Source organism: Bos indicus x Bos taurus, chromosome 5 (genome assembly GCF_003369695.1).
Source record: "Bos indicus x Bos taurus breed Angus x Brahman F1 hybrid chromosome 5, Bos_hybrid_MaternalHap_v2.0, whole genome shotgun sequence".
NCBI lineage: Eukaryota > Metazoa > Chordata > Mammalia > Artiodactyla > Bovidae > Bos > Bos indicus x Bos taurus.
Window position 1 is genome coordinate 48161217 of NC_040080.1, and position 22729 is coordinate 48183945.

At 44.2% G+C, this 22729-nt stretch overlaps 1 protein-coding gene across 3 annotated transcripts in view; it reads left to right on the forward strand.

The window, feature by feature from the left end:
• LARGE1 (LARGE xylosyl- and glucuronyltransferase 1) overlaps positions 1-22729 on the forward strand; it is a 609285-nt gene that overhangs the window by 345512 nt on the left and 241044 nt on the right. For all 3 annotated transcript variants that reach the window (XM_027541848.1, XM_027541849.1, XM_027541850.1), the window contains exon 6: positions 11591-11762. In XM_027541848.1, coding sequence (XP_027397649.1) covers positions 11591-11762 — 172 coding nt within the window. The remainder of the gene's footprint in view (positions 1-11590; positions 11763-22729) is intronic.

Here is a 22729-nt window from a genome sequence, read left to right on the forward strand (position 1 = left end):
GTCCTCCAAGGTCTTGATGCCTGTCAACTGCCTTCTGTTAATCTTTCTTTTCCGTGGTTTGCTAGAGTATATTTCAAAATTACAATTGAGATTTTGTGTCCTTGCTAGTGAAAACCTTTTGTTTCTTCCGCCGGGCCTGAGGATATGATCCAGAATTCTTTAGCGTGGTATCCAGAGCACTCCAACATTTGTCTGTCTCCTCCTCCCCAAGGCCTTTTCCATCACTACCAGCTTCAAGCTTTACCTAGATATATCAGATTATACTTATTTTACACACACAAACACACATGACTGTTTATTTATAACTCCATGCCTCACTGATGCAGACACCTCTCCCAACCTGCTTTTCTCGCAATATTTGAAAAACTCAACTTTCAGCTCATTTTGTCCAGATCAAATTGAAGGCTCATCTTTTCCAGACATCTGTGATTATTCTCCCTTCCTTCCAGCGACCCTCCTTTGACTGTCCTTCTTATAGGCTGCTGCTGTGCATACACCTGGAGTTTATCATACTCCATTTATTACCATCTTAGTATTGGAATTGTGGAAGCCAGTTTCTAAAATAGCCCTCAGTGACGGCATCTCCTGGTACACACACTTTTGTCTGATCCCTTCCCACGTTGCCCAAGGCTAACCTGTATAATCAATAAGATGTTGCAAAAATGACACCATGCAACTTCTGAGGCCAAGTCATAAAAGACATCCTAGCTTCTTTCTTGTTCTCTGTTGGATCTCTTACTCTGGGAGAAGCCAGCCACCACGTTGTAAAGGCATCCAGACAGACCAAGGGGTGGTCCATCTGGTGTAGAACTGAAGTTTCCTACCAACAGCCCTGGTGGGCTTCACTGGTGGTGCAGACTGTAAAGAATCTGCCTGTAATGCAGGAGACCCGGGTCCATCCCTGGATCGGGAAGATCCCCTGAAGAAGGAAGTGACATCCCACTCCAGTATTCTTGCCTGGAGAATTCCATGGACAGAGGAGCCTGTGGGGCTATAATCCATAGGGTCACAAAGAGTCAGACACGACTGAACAACTAATACACAACCAACAGCAAGCGTCACTTCCCAGGCATGTAGTAGGAGTGAGCCATCTTGAAGCAGATCCATTGCATTCAGATGTCTATAAGGTCAACCAAGGTCTTGACTACAGCCTGATGAGAAATCCTGAGCCAGAGCCACCCAGAAAGTGGGCTCCCAAATTCCTAACAGAAACTGTGTGAGATAATAAACAATTATTGCGGTTTTAAGCTTCTGTGTCTTGAGATAACTTGTTATGCAGCAAAGGATAATGAATATCCATTAGACCATAAACTCTTCAAGCACCAGCCATGTTTTATTCATTGTGGACGCTAGTCCCTAGCCCCTTCTCAGTACCTGACCCATATTAAGTGTTCCGTCAATGCTGATTTAAATGATTCCAACTGAGCTAAACTGGAGCATTTTTTTTTTTGCTGGCAAGGGTAAATACAAATGGAGATGACTTTATCTTGTAGGCAAGAATCTCATCTTCTCTTCTAAATATCATCAGTAATACTAACAATTAAAAATAATAGTCAATCCCTATATACAGCATCAGAATTCTCACAAGCCTGTTGAGTATGTTCTGTGTGGATGCCCATTTTGCAGATGAGAAAACAGAGGTACATGGAGCAGTGTTTAATTACTTGGCCAAAGTGACCCAGCCTGGTGAGTGATGGGGCCAGGATTCAAAGCCAGGCAGTCAGACTCCAGAGTGTGAGCTGCTAGCCAATTGAAAAGCTTATCTTGAGCGCTTGCAGTATAGCACACACTGTACCAGACCCTTTCATTCTCTTGCCTCATTTAGTGCTTTTGCAAACCTCATGGGATACATATTTATTTCCCCTCTTTTTTGGGTGAGCAGATTGAGGATGAGAGCAGTGAGCTTGCCAGTGGGAATCTGGCCGTTCAGACTCCTGAGCTTATGTTTAGTTCACAGTCCTCCACGGCACGGCCCAGGGTCCCCCACCCACCCACCCACCTGAGCTTCTTATCCTCCATTTCTCAGCAATTATGTTCTGAACACACAGGTTGGTTGCCAAGACAACCACTCAGAAACAACATGAAAGGCAAATGACTTTTCAGACATTCTGCAGCCAGGATGGTTTCTTCTTTAACTTTTAAAAATGAGTCAAGGTGATTTGTAATCCACAAGAAAAAGTGGATAGGTAAAAGAAATGTATTATTTTTTCCTTTTTGAAATAAATGTATTGGAATATAGCTGCTTTACAGTGTTGTGTTTCTGCTGTACAGCAAAGTGAATCAGCTATATGTATACATATGTCCCCTTTTTTTTAGGTCCTTCCCATTTAGGTCACCACAGAGCCCTGAGTAGAGTTCCCTGTGCTATACAGTAGGTTCCTGTTAGTTATCAATTTTATACACAGTATCAATAGTGTATATATGTCAATCCCAATCTCCCAGTACATCCGATGCCCCTCCTTCCCCCCTTTGGTGTCCATACATCTGTTTTCTATATCTGTGCCTCTGTTTCTGCTTTGCAAATAGGTTCATCTGTACCATTTTTCTAAATTCCACATATATGCATTAATAGACGATATTTTTTTTTCTCTTTTTGATGTAGGTCACTCTGTATGACAGTCTCCAAGTCCACCCATGTCTCTATAACTCAGTTTCATTCCTTTTAATTATTGTTGTTGCTAAGTTGTGTCTGACTCCTTGTGACCCCATGAACTGCAGCATGCCAGGCTTCCCTGTCCTTCACTATCTCCCAGAATTTGCTCAAACTCATGTCCATTGACTTGGTGATGCCATCTCATCCTCTGTCACCCTCTTCTCTTCCTGCCTTCAATTTTTCCCAGCATCAGGGTCATTTCTAGTGAGTCAGCTCTTCGCATCAGGTGGCCAAATTATTGGAGATTCAGCATCAGTCCTTCCAGTGAATATTCCAGGTCGATTTCCTTTAGGATTGTCTGAGTCTTCCATTGTATATATGTACTACATCTTCTTTATCCGTTTCTCTGTCGGACATTTAGTTTGTTTCCATGTCCTAGCTGAAGAAATTTATTTTGAGCAGAAAATATTTCTAGGATGATGAGGAAAGATTCCAAATTAGAAATAGAGCAATTCCCTAGGAAGGGAGCAAAATATACTACTCTTACTCCCGTTTTTTCACATGAAAAAATTAATCTCCACAGAGATTTTCAATTCAGGAATACCCAACTCCAAAGCCTTTGTATCTAATTGCCTTGAAAAAAGCTGCTTCTTGGTGAACATAGATTTTACTGATGAAGGCAGGGGCGTGGCTACGACCCTACAGTTACTAGCCCTGAGGAGTGGAGGACAGCTCTGAATAGACCAATAACTATGGGAAGGGTAAAGAAGAAAGAAACACTGCATCATTTCAGAGTAGAGCATCTAAGGCTGGGGGGCTGAAATTTGAGGAAGGGGAAAGGACTCGGTCCTCTCCCCACACAGTTCATATACTGCGATATTAAGACCTGACCTTTAGTCTAGTTGGAAGTAATGTAAATAAGATAGCACATAGAAAGCTCTCCCCACAGTGCCTGCATGCTTGCGTGCTCAGTCACTAAGTCATGTCTGACTCTCTGCAACCCTATGGACTGTAGCCCACCAGGCTCCTCTGTCCATGGGATTCTCCAGGCAAGAATACTGGAATGGGTTGCCATTTCCTTCTCCAGGGGATCTTCCCAATCCATGGATCGAAGTTGCATCTATCTCTTGCATTGGCACGTGGGTTCTTTGCTACTAGCGCTATCTAGGAAGCCCCCCAGGGAGCTCCCTGATGGCCAGTAAACAGCTCAAGCCCCAGCAAAGGCTAGATAGTATTATCATTATGGGGGCATCCCAGTGCCCCCATAAGAATTGCTTATGCTCCTTTATGTAAGTGGATTCAGTGGTATTCTTAAGCTCAGTTGCATTTTTGCTAATTAAATCTTAGAGCATGTCTGCTTAGAATTATTAACAGCCATTGCAAGGATAATAATCTGTCCATTAACATAAACCTAGCTTTCATTCTTATTATTATTTTAATTACATGAACCCTTTGGCGTGTTCAGTGATGAAGAACATGCTAGGATATTGCTCAGCTAGGTGATGGTGTTTCTACAGGGTACTCTGGGGGTCAGTCTGCATGACACTTTCCAGGTCTCTGTAACTTGCCTCTGAAGATGGTCTTCTCCACATTGATTCCCTGGTGGCTCACATGGTCAGGAATCTGGCTGCAATGCAAGATACCTGGGTTCCTGCAGGTCAGGACAATCCCCTGGAGAAGGGAATGGCTACCCACTTCTAGTATTCTTGCCTGGAGAATTCCATGGACAGAGGAGCCTGGCAGGTTACAGTCCATGGGGTTGCAAAGAGTTGGACACTACCGGACGACTAACACTTTTACTTTCTGTTGATTCCAAGAATTTAATATCCTCAGTTGGACTGGAGTTTATTGTATGTAGGCTGGAAGTGAGATTAGTAGCAGTGTGGATTGTATGAGGAGACTCCCCCTAAAGGTTATATAGGCGAACACTCACACCCATTTCCGCGCCCCCCCCCCCCAAAACCCAGGAGTGTGGTCCAATTTGGAGATTCACTAGAGAGGGCTTCACATTTCCCCATAGATCCCAGTTTGTGATTTATTAATCTTATATATAGAAATATAGGGAAAAGATATGGGTGATTTATTTTCCCTGTTAGAACTATCTCTGTTCCCTGTTTCCTTTTTATTGTCAAAGTTATTAATACCATGGGCTTCCCTGATAGCTCAGTTGGTAAAGAATCCGCCTGCAAAGCAGGAGACCCTGCTTCAGTTCCTAGGTCAGGAAGATCTGCTGAAGACGGGATAGGCTACCCACTCCAGTATTCTTGGGCTTCCCTTGTGGCTCAGCTGATGAAGAATCTACCTGCAATGCAGGAAACCTGAGTTCTATCCCTGGGTTTAATGTCTTATCTTTATCAAATTCCAAATCATGTATCATCTGAATCTGGGTAGCGCTGACACACACTCATTGGGAGAAGGGAAATGGACTTTACTTCCCTCCTCTTTTTTTAAAAAAATAATTTTATTTATTTATATGTATATTTTGCCTGTGGTGGGTTTTGGTTGCTGTGCGGGCTTTTCTCTAGTTTCGGTGAGTTGGGGCTACTCCCTAGTTGCGGTGCCTGGATCTCTCACTCTGGTTTCTCTTGTTGCTGAGCATAGACTCTAGGGCACATGTGCTTTAGTGGTTTCAGTGGAGCACAGGCTCAATAGTTGGGGCACACGGGCTTAGTTTATCCAAGGCATGAGGATCTTCCCGGACCAGGGATTAAACCCGTGTCCCCTGCTTTGGCAGGCAGCTTCTTTACCATAGACCCACCAGGGAAGCCCATTTACTTACCTTCTCTTAATGAATAGATGCTCTGTAATCCTCACAGCAATATTGTGAAGTGAGCGTTTGAAGTTCCCATTTTACAGATGAGAAAACTGAGGCTTATGGTGGTTAAGTGACTTGCCTTGAGTCACATAGCTTATAAGCTTATTAGAAGTGGTGCTAAAAACCAGGTTCTGGGGCTCAACAAGCTGTGCCTTTTTCAATGTACTGTACCGATCTGGACCCAAGCAATTACAGATGCCTCTTCTCCTAATTGGCAAAAATATCACAGGTGGCATTTGAACTGAGGCCTGGTTAAGTCTGCATCATACACATGGTCAAATGACTGTGTTGTTACCATAATATGAATGACATCATGCCTACCTCAAGGGTTTCTAGTCCAGAGCTGGAAAGAGACATGGAAAATTAGACAGTGTGATGGCTTGTTGTGCCGAAGGAAAGGAAACAGCTCGATTTGGGAGCCCTCACCCAGCCTTGGGCAGCAGGGAGGGGGGCCGGAGGCTGGTGCCTTCTAAGTTGGGACTTGAAGGAAGAGCAAGATTTGGACAGAGGCAGACAGCACAGGTTCCATGCTGCTGCTGAGAGAAGGAGCCATTTGTAACATATACATCTGCTTCTCACCACACGTTCTTCCCCCCTCTAGATTCCTTAGTTTTCTTTCTGGGATTTTCTTTCTGAATACAAACCCATTCGAATGCTTCCTCTACCTCTAATTGAACACTCTACTTAATTGATTATGTATTAAGTCGGGGACTTGGGGTGACATTCAGGCCTGGGCTTATGTTGAGATTAATTTATTCCTGTAGTCCTACTGTTCTGTGATGCATCCGAGTGCCTCGCCTGTGTGTGAAAAATAAAGCCGGGAGTTGGAGCCGCCTAATTAGACGGCTTAACCCAACGTCTCCACCAAGCTCTCTTGCTTTGATGGTAACCAAAATAGATGAATAAGTTAATCAAAGGTCTGATTAAATAGCACGACTCTGCGGCATGGGCCGGTGACTGCCAAGCTTCAGTTCAGGCAAATTCTCAGGGGAGTGAGGAAACCAAGCTGAGTTCCAAAGGCCCAGGCTTACGCGAAGAAGAGTTTTATAAAACCCACGGGAGGGAATTATTCAGAGTCCTCAGGCGTCAGATCTTAAGGTGATGGCTGGCCTGGAAGCTGACTTCAAAGGAAGACTATGGTTTGGGAAAGGAACACAAACATTTCGCCTGACAGATTCCAGCTATAGCTTTGCATCTTGCTTGGTGAGGATTTGCGACTAATCAGTCTCCTTCCTGTGCCATCCATCTGTCCGTCCGTCCATCCATCTGTCTTCCCATGCATCCTTCCATCTCCCCAGCCATCCTGCAGATGTGTGTTGTGTCTGTGATGTGTGAGGCTTGGTGCTTTGATCTTGCCATCATTTGTTTAAATTAATGGCCATTCTATTCTGTTAGGTTTGTCCCTCTGGATTCTTTCTCATCTTTCTTCACTCTTCCCCTTGAGCTGATGCCTAAGGGCTGCATCCCCAAGCTTACTTTCTCACTGGATTATGTTTGGGTTTGCCCAGTGGGCTACCCTGGCAGGAGTCCTAGGGGCAGGAGGAGAGGGGGAGCTGAGATCTCTCTCCCTGATCCATCCTGAGGGATTGTTGCAGCAAGGTCATGTCTCTCTTCTGAAGGTCACTGCTCCTGCTAAGGGGCTTATTCATCTGACTCCCCTCTTTGGACACTAGCAGCAGCTGGCATTGGCCCTTCATGCGTTGAGTGGTAACGGCCCCCAACTCTTCCGCTCACCAAGTCTGCCCAGTGCCTTGTTTCTGCCCTTAAATTCTGCATTCATCCACACCCTGACTGATAATGATACACTGGAAGTGACTCCCTTTTATAAACGGCAGAGACTCCCCTCGCAGATTTGGCCAAGTTGACGTGGTGATTAATTGACAGTGTCAGAATATGAACTCAGGTGTATCTGACTCCAGGACCCAAGGTTCAGTTCTGTACTAGATCCCAGAGATGCCCCCAGACTTCAATATTAAGTATTGAAGAGGCATATGCGCGCACGTGTGTGTTAGTTGCTCAGTTCAGTTCAGTCACTCAGTCATGTCCAATTCTTCGCTGACTCCATGGACTGCAGCACACCAAGCCTCCCTGTCCATAACCAACTCCCAGAGTTTACTCAAACTCATCTCCATTGAGTCGGTGATGCCATCCAACCATCTCATCCTCTGTCATCCCCTTCTTCTCCTGCCTTCAGTCTTTCCCAGTATCAGGGTCTTTTCAAATGAGTCAGTTCTTTGTATCAGGTGGCCAAAGTATTGGAGTTTCAGCTTCAGCATCAGTCCTTCCAATGAACACTCAGAACTGATCTCCTTTTAGGATGGACTTATTGGATCTCCTTGCAGTCCAGGGGACTCTCAAGAGTCTTCTCCAACACCACAGTTCAAAAGCATCATTTCTTCATTGGTTGCTCAGTCACGTCCAAGTCTTTACAACCCCATGGACTCCTCTGTCCATAGAATTTTCCAGGTAAGAATACTGGAGTGGGTTGCTGTTGCCTTCTCCAGGGCATCTTCCTCACCCAGAGATCAAACCCAAGCATAGCTATGTACATACTGGAAATGGGGAGAGAGAATCGGGATGAAGGGTGGGACCACATTTGCTGAGGATCTTTTGTGTACCAAGCAGTTGAGTCCTTTAAACTCCTTCAGTTTTTACATTAGCCATCTATTTGCTATGCTGGATGCCATGATCTTAGTTTTCTGAATGTTGAGCTTTAAGCTTTAATTTAAGCTTTTTCACTGTCCTCTTTCACGTTCATCAAGAGGTTCTTTAGTTCTTCCTCGCTTTCTGCCATAAGGGTGGTGTCATCTGCATATCTGAGGTTATTGATATTTCTCCCAGAAATCTTGATTCCAGGTTGTGCTTCATCCAGCCCAGCATTTCTCATGATGTACTCTGCATACAAGTTATGTAAGTTAAATAGCATGGTGACTATATACAGCCTTGACATACTCCTTTTCCTATTTGGAACCAGTCTGTTGTTACATGTCCAGGCAGATAGATGGGTAAACACTGGAAACAGTGACTGACTTTATTTTCTGGGCTTCAAAATCACTGCAGATGGTGATTGCAGCCATGAAATTAAAAGACGCTTACTCCTTGGAAGGAAAGTTATGACCAACCTAGACAGCATATTGAAAAGCAGAGACATTACTTTGTCAACAAAGGTCCATCTAGTCAAGGCTATGGTTTTCCCAGTGGTCATGTATGGATGTGAGAGTTGGATTATAAAGAAAGCTGAGTGCTGAAGAATTGATGCTTTTGAACTGTGGTGTTGGAGAAGACTCTTGAGAGTCCTTTGTACTGCAAGGAGATCCAACCAGTCCATCCTAAAAGTGATCAGTCCTGGGTATTCATTAGTAGGACTGATGTTGAAGCTGAAACTCCAATACTTTGGCCACCTGATGCGAAGAGCTGACTCATTTGAAAAGACCCTGATGCTGGGAAAGATTGAAGGCAGGAGGAGAAGGGGACGACAGAGGATGAGATGATTGGATGGCATCACCGACTCAATGGACATGGGTTTAGGTGAACTCCGGGAGTTGGTGATGGACAGGGAGGCCTGGCATACTGCCGTTCATGGGATTGCAAAGAGTCGAACACAGCTGAGCAACTGAACTGAACTGTGATGTAGCAGCAGCTCCATTTTTACTGATAAAGAAACCAAGGCTTAGGGAGATCAACCCTTCCTGTGGGGCTAGAGTCCAGATTTGAACTTTTGTTTCTTTTTTCCCTCCTCCATGCTACCCAGGAACAAGGTGACAGGTTGTAGGCAGTCAATGGTTCTTTCTCTTGAAATTGACACATGGTGAAGAGTTCAGTTTATGTTTTCTTTTTTTCTGCTCAAAATTGTACTCACTTAATGCAAAGAGCCATTGCAAAACTGAGAATAAGGAATAGCTAAAATTGTATTTTCAAACAAATTGGAGATGAAAACAGCATGGAGTAGGTGTGAGAAATGGAATGGGTCATATGGGTTATCAGAGAAGGTCCTTTCTGATAGCTTTCTTAAACTGACTTCATACACTCCGGTTTCCCATCACTGGATCCTTATATGTTTAAAATGAAGACTGTCACACTTAGTTTTTCTTTACAACATTAGTAGTTGATAATTTTTAAAGTTGGCAAGTATAGATTAAATGTGTGTATGTAACCTGAATATATATATATATATATATATATACACACACACACACACATATATGTATGAATGTATGTATATCTGTATCTGGGGCTTCTCTGGTGGCTCAGATAGTAAAGAATCTGCCTACAATGCAGGAGACCCTGGTTCAATCCCTGGATTGGGAAGATCCCCTGGAGAAGAGAATGGCTACCCATTCCAATATTCTTGCCTGGTGAATTCTGTGGACAGAGGAGCCTGGCAGGCTACGATCCATGGGGTCTCAAAGAGTCAGACACGACTGAGCAATTTTTCATATCTATATCTATCTATAGAGAGAGACTGTACTCCTATCATCCCCCAAATGATTGATGTCAGTGGTTTGATGCTGTGCTTCCATTTCTTTTTTCTCTGCATTAATCTGAGTGGATATGTTTTCGTATTGTTTGATTATATCTAGTAGTTAATAAGCAAAAGCAATTTTTAAGCTTCCTTTTTTTATTTTTTTTTTTTACTTTTAACATGTCAGTTTCTTTTCATTTCATCTTAGTCTATATTGCTTGTAACAACTGCACAGTGTGCTATCAATGTTTTTTGTCTGCATCAGTTTTTAGTTGTGACATGCAGGGGTTTTTTTTGTTTTTTTTTTTCTTTAGCCACAGCATGAAGTCTCTTTGTTGAGAAGGAAATGAAATGGCAACCCACTCCAGTAATCTTGCCTGGAAAATCTCATGGACAGAGGGACCTTGTGGGCTACAGTCCATGGGGTCACAAAGAGTTGGACACGATTTAGTAATTAAACAACAAATATCGGCTCTTACCTATGGCATGTGGGATCTTAGGGTATATGGGTTCTAGTTCCCTGACCAAGGATCGAACCTGGGGTCCCCTGCATTGGGAGTGTGGAGTCTTAATCACTGTACCACTGGGAAAGTCCCTTATCAAATTTTTTAAATACTTTGTTTATATTAACTGTTTAATTTTTCGGCATTTGGATTGTTGCTATTTATTTACTTTTATGACATGGTGATGAACTTCAGGAATAAAACTTTGATCTCGTTCTTAAGCGTGACTTTAAAAAAAAAAAAAAGTGTGTCCTCGAATGGAATTATAAGGACCAAAAGGGAGAATATTTTTTGGAATTTTTATGATGTGACCACATTTTCCATTAAAGGGTTCCATTCCAAATGTTCATTTCTTGAAAACAAGTGTACTTTGGCTTCCATGGAGATTCCCGTGGCAGCTGAGACAATACCCTGTCCATAGGGTCTTCATAAATGACCTGTGCTTCTGGAAGCTTTCATCACACTGGTGTTCAGTATTACTGTTAGCCTTCATTATCATTAGTACTAGTCGTAGTACTAGTAGTATCATTAGTAGTATCATCAAATGGTACTAAGGTGTGTGACTCGCTGATGTTCCCACCACCTGAGGGACATTGGTTGTTCCTTTGTTTGCTCTTGTATGTTCTCAGTTGCTCGGTCGTGTCTGACTCTTTGGGACCCCATGGACTGTAGCTTGCCAGGCTCCTCTGTGTATGGAATTTTCCAGGCAAGAAAAGTGTACGCCTTAATGATACTATTAAGTAGTCATTTTTAATGACACAGAAATGGAATAAGACTTTAAGAAATATATCTATCCAGGAACAATTAGACATCGGTTGCAAAAATATATACAGTATGATTCAATTTTTGAAACTTTTATTTATTTTGTGAATATTATTTTCTCCAATGAGCCTATATAATTTCTATAATAACAGTAATCTTATTTTAAAATATCTGAGTGTAGTATTTGCATAGGGTAGTTATTTCAAAAACATTACTCTCCTTCTCCCTTGATTCAGGTACATTTTTCTTCCAAAAGAACTTCACAAGCCAAACTGTAAATTACATGAATAAATCTTTAAGAAAACATTCATTCATTTACTCAACAATTTTTATTGGAACCTTTTTATGTGCCAGGCACTATTTATAATGCTTGTACAAAAAAATTAAATGTAGTGATTTTTTTTTTTTTTTTTTTTTTGCTTTCTCCTACTCTTTCTCTTCACTTCCCTGTCTAGTCTGAAGTTTCCTGGATCCCCAACAAACACTACTCTGGGATTTATGGTCTGATGAAGCTCGTCCTCACCAAGACTCTTCCTGCCAACCTGGAGAGGGTCATCGTCCTTGACACAGACATCACCTTTGCAACAGACATTGCCGAGCTCTGGGCTGTGTTCCACAAGTTCAAAGGTAATTGTAGCTCTTTTTTTTTTTTCCCCTGATATCTGAAGGTGTCAAATGACATAACGAGAATAGCAATTGTATTTTTTTTTTAATGTGAGGGCAACTCTTAATGAGGTCATGCTAATGAAATAGACAAGGAATTATAAATAGAGGTGAGCATCAGTTCTCCTCTCACTTGGTACTTGTTAGAGGAAAACAGGGATTGGCTTGTATGTCTTTAATAATTGAAAAAGTAAGATCTGTGTTCATAGGAAGAACCCAATTGAGGGTTGTTGAATTGCTTTGTAAGAGACAGATATCAAATGTGTGTATTTTGTGTGCCCATAATTGAGTGTTGGCTTCTTTGTGTGGAGACGCACATTTATCGGTTTTCCCTTTTTATCAAATGATACTTTGATTGCTGAGAAAGCCTGTGAGATGGTGGTGATGGGTATTCATTATAGAGTGTTTGAAAATGTTCTTATGACTTTTTCTTTCATTAAAAAGTTGATGGTTTATCATTTAAAGAAGTATGTAAGTTTGGCTTTCTAAGAGGTTCTTTCTAGTCAGTTTCTTCGTAGTTTTTATTGTTAACTCTTGTCACTGCCCCAAGGTATGTGTGAGTATCAGGTGGGAAATTGTGAGGACAATCAGTGTTTATAACTGGTGTGGATTCATGAGAGAAGTGGCAGGCACAAACCCTACTATTATTTTAATACCCTCTACCAGGTGTCATCCTTTAAATTATGATATTAGTTTTATATTCTCAATATTAGACAAATACATTGAGAGATAAACCTAGCGGTGTTTTTTTTTTTTTTTTTTTTTTCCTGACTTTTGCACTCTGGCTTCTGTGTTTAAAATCCCTCCTGCCTCTTCTCTATAGCTCCTTATCCTCTGAAGGTGAAATATTGCTTAGTGATTTTAAATCACAGCATTCTCAAGAATCACGGGCTATTCCAGTTGGTTTCTGTTTCCATTCACTGACAGAAGAGTAAATTCCTCACCCACTCCAGTCTCTGCCTGCTTCCTTCTGGGAGCCTCCCAGCTTTGGGATAATTGAAAAAAGTCCTCAGCACACCACGGGGGCAAAACACTCTGACCCTTGGCTCTTTTCCTTGTCAGGATCAAAACTTTCCTTATTCATGTCAATAATGACACTAATAGACTGTTGAAACAGAGCATGTCTCAGCTTTCCGATCTCTTCTTCATAGAATGTTTTGATCTGTTTTAGTTCACAAATAAAGGAACAGAAGCTTGGTGGGATGCAAGGTTCCACTTGGAGCTGAGACCGCAGTGCATGTGTGTGTTGTCTTCCCTGAGCATCTCTTTTCAAGTCCCCCATCACATCTATTTGTTTTTGTTTTTTCCTGATTACACTGCACTCATTAGGGACTTTTTTTTCTATAGTTATGTGGCATTTTATTCCTATTTCAGTGCTGACCTTCAGTATTCAGTGATGTATTTATTCAGCAGGCATTGTTGCATCCCCGCCAGGGATCACCGGCTATAAGAAGTCACCCACTGGGCCTTGGCTGATGAAAAGTGAAGGGGAGGGAGAGTCACCACCTCCCATGGAGGAAGGGAACTCCACCTCCAGCTGGGACCATGTGACTGTAGAGGTGATGATCATGTCTGTCTTGCAGGATGAGAGTAGTGATTGTGTGTGGTAGACACTCACATTCCCCTTTGGGAGGAAAGGCTCATTCCTCCAGCTGCTGGAAGACTGCCTGCAGGTGGGCTCTGCTCTCAGCCCTCTTTGGGGAGTGGTCTCAGGTGAAGAGAGTCACCTTGCCCGGGGCCACACCCCACCCCATGGACTGACTAATGCATGTGATATCTTGCAGGATCCACTGGCGTCTGCCTGGCAGCCCCATTTCTCCCTGTGCCCAGTCCTGCTGGCATGCCACTCCTTTCATAGATGTTGTCCTGAGAATTCTCCCTAAGTTAACCCCCAGCGGGCTCACTCCCATTCCCGCGTCTACTTCCCGAGAAACTCAGCCTGCCATATGCATTCAGAGCTGCAAGTCTCTCCTGGATGAGTGTAACCCAGCAAGATCCCAGGGACAGGTGGTCCCTAAAGGTAACCTGTCACTGGGAAATCACATCTATTCTGTCCCAGCGAGGACCTGCCACAGCGCTGGTAGGGTTCTGTCACCAGTCACAAGCACAGTAATAATCTGGTGTTAAGCCCGCCCACCCCCATATCCCCGTGGATGGGAAGGCATCCAAGGCTCTTGCTGCTCCCGGAGATGACCCAAGGACGTGGATTTGGAGGGCTCAGAGACTCAAGGCAGCTCCTGGGGCAGAGCAGAGTATGTGGGCCAAGGTCAGGGCCAGGGAAGTTTGACTGCAAGGAGTTCAGTTAATGGGCTGCATTTTATTTGCTCATCCTCTCGTTGGTTCATTTCGAGCATTAGTCAGGCCCCCACAGTGCAGAGGAATCTATTAGATGCTGTTGTTAGAACAGGGCACCTGCCTTCAAGGAGCTCACAAACAAGGGGTACTGTGTATGTGTTTACCTATCACCAGCAAAGGAGTGTAACAAGCGTCTGAGGTTTTCCCATGCCCGCCCTAACTTTTCTGGGGAAATAAGGAAATGAAAAGTAAGTAAGCTCTTCTCTTTTCCATATGGCGCTCTTTAGTATAGGGGTGTGTGTGTGAGAGAGAGAGAGAGAGATTATTTTTTCTAAATGGAATGATTAGAAGCCAGTTCATGGAATAGGAAGGAAGTCCCTTAGGACAGACCCATAAATGTGGAACACTCTGATCCAGGAGGGAAGGTTCCCCTCTCATAAAGGTAATCGCAGTTGATATGTTTCACTGTAAACCTTTTGAGTGACATTGATGCCATTTGGCCTTGCTGGGTTTTCTCTGGTCTGGAACACCTAGTTTATCTGGGCTGCAGTGACTCTAGTGTTCAGTCTCATATAGACTTGACTCCTTAAGGATGCTGTGAAATCCCCCTTGCCTAAACTCATTACATGGAGAACCTAGTAAAGAGCTTTTTAGTAAGGACTTAGACCAGCCTCAGTCTCTGCTGTGGTCATCGCCTCCGTGGCATTTGCCTGTCTCTGCATCCTGATCAAGTCTACTCCAACTGGCATGGGGGCAGAATCAAAGGCATAAGGAAGTGTGATTTTCCCCAGATTTGAGAAATAAAACCTCCATCTGCAGAATACTGGCCCAGCTTGCGAAGTTCCAGGACACCCTCTTTAAAGTAGCTGTGAGCTCTAGGAAGTCTCCGCATGTATTCATCATGGTCCAGTAGAATAAGCCAGAACTAGAGCCCCTCTGGAGACTCTGTGACTACAGGCAGGTTACTTGACTCCTCTGGGCCTCAGTGAGCCAAGAACAATGCCAGCAGGGTCCTTGCAGGAAATGCACAGATAGTTTGCATTATTCTTCCCATGTTCCATTTTCTCTAAGGACTCCTGCCAGCAGGTGTGGGGTAACAGCAGATACCATTAATGGGTGTCTGCTCCATTACCTTGCAACTTTGCCCACAAAGCCATGGGGCAGCTGTAAAGTGTACAATAATGTAAAAAGGCCAAATATGAAGAACTTTGGAAGTATTGTTTTTGAAAAGACATTTAAGAACTTCTGTGGTTTTAATCACTTGCCTTGAAGGGGTTTTTGGACCCTCTTAGAACCTTTGTGTGGGACCTTCCCGCATCCCTTCTTCCCTGTTCCTCCAACCCCACCTTCCACATCTATTTGGTCACTCATTCATTAATTCATTATCTTTTGAGCCCTTGGACCTGTCCTTGGCCCTGGGGATAAAAATAGTAAGTCACACAGACCCAGACCTGCCCCCGTGTTGCTAATTCCTATCAGCTGTTTTTTTTCTGTGTCAGGAGCCAGACTATCTTGTTTCCCCCTCAAAAGTCTCTAAGTGTCTTGCCTGAGACCCTACAGCCTGCACGAGGCCGTGGTGGAGCCTGGATGGAAGCCAGGCCGACCCCAGGCTGACCTCAGAGCCTACTAGGTGTTTAACCACTAGATTCTAGATCCAACTGAACTCACAGTTACATTAAAATGTGGAAAGTACCTTGAAAGGCAGAATTGACGGTGAAGTAGAATCACATTTGAGGGTGCCTTGGCAATGGCACCCCACTCCAGTACTCTTGCCTGGAAAATCCCATGTATGGAGGAGCCTGGTGGGCTGCAATCCATGGGGTCACTAAGAGTCAGACACGACTTCACTTTCACTTTTCACTTTCATGCATTGGAGAAGGAAATGGCAACCCACTCCAGTGTTCTTGCTTGGAGAATCCCAGGGATGGGGGAGCCTGGTGGGCTGCCGTCTCTGGGGTCACACAGAGTCACACACGACTGAATCGACTTAGCAGCAGCAGCCTTGGCCAAGGGGCTTCCCTGATGGTTCAAACAGCAAAGAATCTGCCTGCAATGCAGGAGACCCAGGTTTGATCCCTGGGTCAGGAAGGGCCCCTGGAGAAGGGAATGGCAACCCACTCCAGTAACTCTTGCCTGGAGAATTCCATGGACAGAGGAGCCTGGTGGGCTATAGTCCAAAGGGTCCCAAAGAGTCAGACAGGACTGAAGCGACAAAGCAGCAGCAGCAGTCCAGGCCAGGGAGGCTTGTGAAGGGAAGAAGCAATGGCAACATTAGCCTGATGGCCCCGCTTAGAAGGGATGCAGTATCCAGAGGCCAGAGGTCCAGAGAGAGAGCCGTGCAGACACTGAAACACACTGCAGTCTGTTCCTCAAACAGACCAGGCGGGCCCTGCCTTGGTCATTTGCTCTGATGTCCCCGTGCTGGGAATGCTAGTCCCCTAGGTCCCTCCCTGTCTTGCTGCCAGAACTCCCTTTAAGGTTTTGCTCCAAGCTCAGCTTCTCTCAAGATTTCCGCCAACTGGCCCCTTTAATCCTGCAACCTGGGATACCATCCTATCCCTCTCACACTGTTCTTTCCTATTTTTTACTGCACCCATCATCTTCTAATCTAGTCCATAATTGCTTATTAAGATTGTTCTGCTCCACCCAGGCAGCCACACAGACTCCCAGATACCAAGGACCTGGCTGGCTTTACCTGATTATTCTGTGTCTTTCCAGCTAATACATACGTACCTTGAGGGCAGGGGTCTTTGTCTTCTTCCTGACGATTTCCCAGCACCTAGAACAATACCTGGCAGGTGCTCCTTAAATGAACAGATAAAACGTGATTCCAGGTTTGCAGAATAGGAAATAAGGCAAGAGAACCACAAAAGGTTTTATCAAGTGCAGCTTTGGTTTTTATCTAAAGGTAACTGAAAACCAGTTGAGAGTTTTAGGTACAGAAAAGGATGCTAAGATTTTCAGATTTGAAAAGGCTCCTTTGGCTGCAGCGTGGGGTTGTTCTATAAGATGAACCAGGAAACCAGTGCCTTGAAAGAAAGTTTTGGCAGCAGGTGGGAGGTTGTCTACTGCTGTGGTCCAAGCAAGATATGACAGTGGACTTACAGCAGGATGTTGCCCTTGGGGGCAGCAGGTGATGTCCAAGAGAGACGAAGGCGGGAGTGGAGTGGATGGCCCCAGGTGACGGATTCCGTGTTGGGCGTGTGCAGATGGAATGAATAGGTCTGGATCTTACAAAAGAGTCTGGGCTGGAGGTATCTTTAGGTGATTGATTTTTGGAATGAAAACAAAGCTATTTTATTAAAGTGTTCCCTTTGGGCTATGATAGTTTCCTTTTCTGATTTCCAGGTATAGAATCCAGGGGTGCCGATGCTGTGGTTCCCAGCCCTGAAGGGAGGGTGGCTGGCTGGATCTGCTGTTGATCCAATGGGAGGTTCATTGGGTGATGGCAGGTGGGGGTCAGCACATCCAAAGGCTGGGGGAGGTGTGATTGGCAGGCTGGGATTAGCAAGGACGGGGAGCATACTTCTCGGGAGAAAGGGCCATGGAGTGCACCCTGATTGTGTCAGGAGACCCTGACGGTGCAGCTCACACCCAGTGAGCAATGTCAGTTCCTGCGTCTAGTTACCACTGTGTCACCAAGCCAACCACGTCCTGATTGCCCTGTCTGCATGACTCATGGGATGGGACAGGACAGCCACGCCCATGCTCCCCAGGGTCCCCCGATGGGGCAAAGGGACCTCTGTCCACTGTGTGAATTTCCTTCATGCACAGGGATGCAGGCTCTCTATGAAGTGAGCTAGAGAGACACTATGAGTCACCTAGGGAAAAGAAAGAAAGAGAAGTTTCTGGAGTCCTGTGAGGTATGTCTTCCACCTCATCCTCGTTCAGCTCAAGGGTCCACTCCCGGAGCTGCTGGACATAGACGTCCAGGGCCTTTCCTAAGGCTGCCTCCCACCCATTCCCTCACCGCCGTTCTAACCTTGGCACTACTCACGTCTCTGGACCTGTTTCTTACTGGCAGAGTGGGGATGATGACGTGGTGAGGGTGATGTGAAATGAGACGTAAAAAGGTCTCAGAACGGCGCCTGATGCAGAGGAAGGACCAGCAGTGTGTCATTGCTGCTGTTTCAAATATATGAGAGTCATTTTACTGTCGTCACAGTAAGACAGCTGTCTGCCTACCTAAAAGAGTCAGGATGGGAAAATCTTCATCTTAGATGAGACGGTGTTAGTCCTCTACGAGTAAGAAAATTTCCCCAGATATCCTCGATCAAGATGAGGATGGGGTGGTGGGGGCGGGGTGGGGGATACAATTATACAATGCAATATTGCTCAGCCATTAAAAAGAAGGAAATAATGCCATATGCAGCAACATGGTTAGACCTAGAGATGGTCATCCTGAGTGAAATAAGTCAGAGAAGGAGAAAGTAAGTCAGAGAAGGAATGTCAAAAATAAGTTTGACATCCCTTATATGTGAAATCTAAAATGAAATGATACACTTGAACTTAGAAAACAGAAAAGCACTTACAAACTTAGAGAACAAACTTCTGGTTGCCTGCACATACTGCTGTGTTTAAAACGGATAACCAACAAGGATATACTGTAGAGCACAGGGAACTCTGCTCAATGTTACGTGACAGCCGGGGTAAGAGGGGAGTTTGGGGGAGAATGGGTACGTGAATATGAATGGCTGAGTCCCCTTGCTGTCCATCTGAAACTATCACAACATTGTTAATTGGCTATACTCCAATACAAAATAAAAAGTTGTGTTTTTTTTTAAAAAAGCTAAATGATAAAAAAAATTTTTTAATGAGGATGGGGGCTTGGGAGGAAGGTCATGTAAGAAGAAGAATCAAGATTTTGTCCTGATGGGAGCTCACCAACTGTGTGTCTCAGTGGGGAGAGCAGAGACCATGGAGTGTGAGGTTCTAGGACCTGAGTGGAGGCCCGGCTCTCCCCTGCAATTTACACTTCAGTTTTAATAGAAATAATATTTCAGAAACAAAAGATGTAACTCACCTAGTCCTTTGCAGAGATCTGGTAAATTATCTCACTTTTTGATGCAGATTTTTTCACATTTTACAGTTTCTGAAACTGAGATGTGACTTAACAAAGCCCCTTGACTGTTGATCTTTTTCTCCTAGAAAATGTTTTGCTATATCAGTGTCCCCTTAGAATCTAGAAAATATGCCACTGCTATTTTTATCAGTATTGTTTCTCTAGGTTTTCCTTTTGTCTTAGAGTGCTGGAGGGAAAATGGAGGGTGGGTTGAGTTCTGGGCTAGACAAGGAAGACTGAATTGGGAGGCTGATTAGAATCAGTGAGAGAGAAGGATCTTAGGGTCTCAGATCTTAGGGTCCCCTTGAGGACCTTTTATTGTGTGACCATAGGGCCCTGGAACCTTGTGCTATTGCCATTTCTGGTAAATACCCTGAGTCTCACAGTTAGAATGGTTACCACCTCCTGACAGGCCCACAGGATTTTTTTTTTTTAATTTCAGGGAGAAATAATGATAAATTTAAAGATTAAAACTATAGGGAGTTCCTCTGTCCAAAGGTATTTTCTTGCTCATTCAGACACTCGATAAATGTTTACTGAACACCTACTTGGTACTGGTTGCACAAGTTATGCAATCTAAGGCCTGATGCAGTAGAAATTCATGTGACTAATTCATCCTTATTTGAAAAATATCAGACACTTCCGGGGAACATTTTGGGGTTACCTGCCATTAATGTGAATTACTCACTTCAGTTGCTTTTCTAATATTTTTCTGATATCAGCTACCTTGAGTGAAGGAAATTTTGATCGTGAATGTAGCCCCTGTGGGTGCCTGGATGCATGGGCTGTCCTAGGTCATTCTGGGGGAATTAAGAGATGAGAAGGTGGGGCAGGATCAAATAAAGGTACTGAAGACTTAGTGGGGGTAACTGTGAGAGACATGCAGACCAAGTAGCAGATGCAGACCAAGTAGCAGGAAGAGGCAAGAAGCAAATACTTACTGAATCAGTTTATGAAGGGACTTCCCTGGCAATCCAGTGGTTAGGCTTCACCTTCCAATGCAGGGAGTGCCAGTTTGATCCCTAGTCAGGGAGCTCAGGTCCCACATGCCTCATAGCCAAATAATCAGAACAAAGAACAGAAGCAATACTGTAACAAATTCAATAAAGACTTTAAAAGTGGTCCACATCAAAAAAAAAAAATTAAAAAAATAAATTTATGGAGTTAGAGACAAAGCCCATCTTGAGAATCACATGCTCAGAAAAGAAGGTTTTTTGTTCTTTTTGTTCTATAAGTATCTGGGCCAAAGGGGTCTTCCCTGAGGGTTAGCTCTGTTCCAAGTCTATATTAGTGAAATACCAAATCAGATTAACAGGCATATGCTAGTCAAGCAGCTAATGGTCATTTGCAATTGTGTTCTCTGAGCAGTAATTCTGAATTGCAGGGTGGAGGCTTTCAGTATCAGAATTAATTACCTGTGGTGTCTTCGCAAACTGTGCAACTCCAAGGCCCCTCCCATCTCCTACCAGCAGTCTGGACAGCACCAATGCTTTGGCTACCATTGCTTTCATGCATTCAGAGAAGGCAATGGCACCCCACTCCAGTATTCTTGCCTGGAAAATCCCACGGATGGAGGAGCCTGGTAGGCTGCAGTCCATGGGGTCGAGAAGAGTCGGACACGACTGAGCAACTTCACTTTCACTTTTCACTTTCATGCATTGGAGAAGGAAATGGCAACCCGCTCCAGTGTTCTTGCCTGGAGAATCCCAGGGACAGGGGAGCCTGGTGGGCTGCCATCTATGGGGTCGAACAGAGTCGGACACGACTGAAGCGCCTTAGCAGCAGCAGCAGCTTTCACGCAAGGTTTCTCCACCTCGGTGCTCTTGACATTTGAAGTTGGGTAATTCATCATTATGGGGGGCTGTCCTGTCATCCCTTGCCTCTACTCACTAGATGCCAGTTGCACCCCCTTCCCCAGTTGTGACAAGCAAACATATCTCCAGGCATCTGCAAGTGTCCCCTGAAGGACAGTCTTTCTCTGTTGTGAACCACTTCCTTAGTGGTTCCATTACTGATTTTTGAAAAAGGTATAGGATGTCCAGTGCTGGTGGTGCTGCTTTACGTGGTTGATAATGGCCAGTGCCAAAGAAGAAATGAAATCTGAACTTTCTGCTGCTTGTTTATTGGTTCACATCTTGGAGACCCCCTTACCATGTGCCCTTAATGAATGACTTTCAGAGTCAACCCTATGCTCAAGCTTCTACTGTGTGCACTTCAGACTTCCTGTCCCTCTTTTTTATGCTCAACGCTAGCTTCCAAGATGCTTGATCTGTGAATTTTTTCCTCTCTTAGGGCTACAGATAGTTGAATAGCCACTAGTGAATTTCGTCCTTCAGAAGATGAATTTGTTGTAAGTAGCTAAGTTGTATCTGACTCTTTGTGACCCCATGAACTGCAGTACACCAGGCTCCTCTGTCCTCCACTGCCTCCCAGAGTTTGCTCAAATTCATGTCCATTGAATCGGTGATGCTATCCAACAGTCTTGTCCTCTCCTGTTGCCTTCTCCTTCTGCCTTCAATCCTTCCCAGCATCAGGGTGTTTTCCAATGAGTTGGCGCTTTGCATCAGGTGGCCAAAGTACTGGAGTTTCAGCTTCAGTCCTTCCAATGAATATTCAGGATTGATTTTCTCTAGGATTGACTGGTTTGATCTCCTTGCTGTCCAGGAGACTCTCAAGAGTCTTCTCCAGCCCCATAGTTCAAAAGCATCAATTCTTTAGTGCTCAGCCTTCTTTATAATGCCTTCATTCCCTTGTACCTGGAAGGAAACTCGATACCAAGGGAAGGCATGATTGAATTGACCTGACGCAAATGCATTCTTAGCCATAAATTTGGGTAGGACCCTCTGGAATTTATTATTTTTCCCTCAAAAGAAGAGCCAACATGCTGCTCATCTCCATACTTGTGAAGAGAGGAAATCATGTCATTCTGTGACTATTGCAAGGACACTTTTTTTTTTCTCCTAAACACGTACACATAGATTATTAGCAGCATCTAATATGTGACAAGGACGGACGTGGCCTGTCAGGGAAGACAAATGGCTGTTCTCTTCTCCATGCGGTGCACTGGGCTTGCGCATCTGGAGAATGTAGTGGGCAGGGTTGTGTGTGCTGAGTCCTTATTGAGATGGATGGAGGGGCTGTTGAAGGGAACACTGTCAGCCAGCACAGGACGGAGTGAAATCACCAGCTTCCCGAGAAGCAGAAGGACATTTTTTTTCATTATCCACCATCTCCATTTGACCAGGAAGCTTGGGTTTCTGTTTTCTTGTTTGCCTTTTGATGGGTCTCAGGACAGAGAAGGTGTGGCAATTTTGAGGCGTCTCTTCTTTATGGCTTAGATATCAAAAGATCATATCCCATGATGGCAAAAATGCTTAAAAGATTAAAAAAGGATTTCCCAAATCTACCCAATAATCCATTTTCTGGGGCAGGGAGGAGAATGATGTGATACTAGAATATTTTTTAAAAAGAGGCATCCTTTGAAGGATTTTTGGAAAGAAGGAAGGGAGGGAAGGGTTGGTTGGCAGAGATGGAACTTGCTTTTTTCTTATTTAAGTGAACTTTAAAAATCTTT